Here is a 2,006-nt window from a genome sequence, read left to right as displayed (position 1 = left end):
CCCTGACCGGGAGCCACACAGCCGACCTCGCTCACGGGGCAAGAGTGCCTTCTCCCCACGTGCATGCCACAGTTCGGCTCACCCTCTGGCCACCTCTGGCCCTCACCTGCCCCTGTGTCTCCCCCATGTCAGGGATGCTTTTCCCCCCCCCCCCGTGTTTGGGGGGTCCTTGTGTCAGGCCAGGCCATGAGGTAGAAGCCGGCCCTGACCCCCAGCCCCACGCAGCCCCCAGCCCAGGTCAGGAGCACAGTGGCTGCATGGCCCTCGCCTCTGCACCCGGCTGCCCCCACACTGTGTCTCTGTCCCTCTGTCCCGGTCAAGCCGTTGCTGAGTCTCAAGGTCTGGCTGTGTCACATCCCGAGGTCCTGTGTGGCAACTGCTCAGTGCTCTTTCACATGGGGACGTTGCAGAGTCCAGGCGTCGGCAGCCCTGGGTGGAGGCGCCCTGGCCCTGGGCTGGCTGTGAGCTGGCGCCCTCTGATTCTAGCCATGCGCTGCAGGGCATGTGGGGTCTCCTGCGGGGCTGGGTGGGGTGGGCCGGTGTGCTGCTCATCTCGATTTGTCCTCAGGGGTGACACTGGGGACCAGGGGAGCTGGTGGCCCATTCCCCTTTGAGGCTGCAGAGTGGCTGTGTGTCCACGCCTTCCTGCACAAGCTGGCTCGTCACCCCTGCACCTACAGCACCCTCCTGGGGACACTCAGGGCAGGTCAGCATGGTGGTGATGCTGGGGGAGGGCGCAGGCCCCGTGATGAAGCCCCACCTCCCTTTCCACCCGACTCAGCCCAGCGCGTCCTTCCCTGGGGAGGCCCGCACAAGAGGCTCCTCAGGTCTTCCTCAGATGGTTCCCTCCGCTTCCCTGCCCTCCCTGGGGTCCTTGTCTGCCCCCACCAAGGCGCCCCTGCAGAGCCCAGCCAGCGAGGCTGGAGGACGCCCTCTGCGGCACCCTGAGGGACCCCCAGCTCCGTCTCTTGCAGTCCAAGCACGGCTGTGTCTGAAGCTCCCTGCAGCAACAATGGCTGCTCTAGAGGCTGCAACTGATCCGGCCCTGACCACGGACTTCAGGACCATCTTGGACTGAACCAGCGCCCTCCCCGACTCTGGCCGTGTGCTGAGCCCTGACCACGGACCTCAGGGCCATCCTGAACTGAGCTGGTGCCCTCCCCGACTCTGGCTGTGCGCTGAGGGCGTGTGCTTGTCCCAATGCACCCCTCCCCAGGGCCCTTAGCCTGTCCTCAGCCCCTGGCTCCCAGGGGAGCATGGAGAGTCCCCAGCCGCCCCCACGCCTCAGTGGCCTTGTGCTTGCACACGCCCAGTGCTACCCGAGCTGCAGGAGCGAGGCGCAGCCATGGGCGTGGGCCCCTGTGCTGACCCGCGCACGTCCAAAGTCCTAATTGAGCTCCCCTGCAGCAGAGGGCCGAGTCAGCCCGTGGGGGGCCTTATCCACCTGGCCTTTCCCACCTGGCAGGTCCTGCCCATCCCAGGGCCTTGGAGTCCTCGTCCCTTGAGTGGAGTGAGCCCTCAGGCTGGCACCACCCCTCCCCACATGACTCCACCTCTGCCAGAACTGGTCCCCTAGACTCACCTCCAGCCTGTGCATTCAGATGGAAACCCTAAAAGGACCCTGGGTCCCCACAGGCACCCTGGACACGGCAAGGCCTTGCAGCCTGGGAGCCGGGGGCTACAGGAAGGGTGTGCTGACCTTGGGTCTGGCTTGTTCAAATGTGTCATGTCCACCGTAACAAGCACCATCATGGCTGCCGAAGGTCTGTGTGGTCAGTGCAGGTCCAGGCCTGACTCAGGGCCGAGAGGGTTTCTGGTGGTGGGAGGGGATGCCCAGGGCAGCCAAGGAAGCTGGGGAAGGCCTGGCCCAGGGCCACCCCGCCATAGCTGCCTTAGGCCAGCTCTGGAGCCAGGGTCTGTCAGAGTGGTGACCCAGACTGCAGGGCAGTACCCTGGGCCACGGCTCCCCAGGATGTGGTGCGGAGTGGTCAGCTCCCGGCTGCACA

The 2,006-nt window shown here is 66.0% G+C and overlaps 1 protein-coding gene across 1 annotated transcript in view; it reads left to right on the top strand.

Annotated features, from left to right (window-relative positions):
- Positions 1-1,756, top strand: part of TERT (telomerase reverse transcriptase) — a gene marked incomplete at its 5' end in the record, with an annotated part of 21,768 nt that extends 20,012 nt beyond the window's left edge. Inside the window, 2 exons of the mRNA XM_027770320.1 lie at positions 569-706; positions 975-1,756. Of these exons, the coding sequence (XP_027626121.1) occupies positions 569-706; positions 975-1,078 (242 nt within the window). The remainder of the gene's footprint in view (positions 1-568; positions 707-974) is intronic.
- Between the last annotated feature and the right edge of the window lie 250 nt (positions 1,757-2,006).

This window comes from Tupaia chinensis, unplaced genomic scaffold (assembly GCF_000334495.1).
Source record: "Tupaia chinensis unplaced genomic scaffold, TupChi_1.0 Scaffold000020_1, whole genome shotgun sequence".
In the NCBI taxonomy this organism is placed as follows: domain Eukaryota; kingdom Metazoa; phylum Chordata; class Mammalia; order Scandentia; family Tupaiidae; genus Tupaia; species Tupaia belangeri.
Note: the sequence above shows the minus strand (reverse complement) of the source record. Positions and strands in the feature narration are given on the sequence as shown.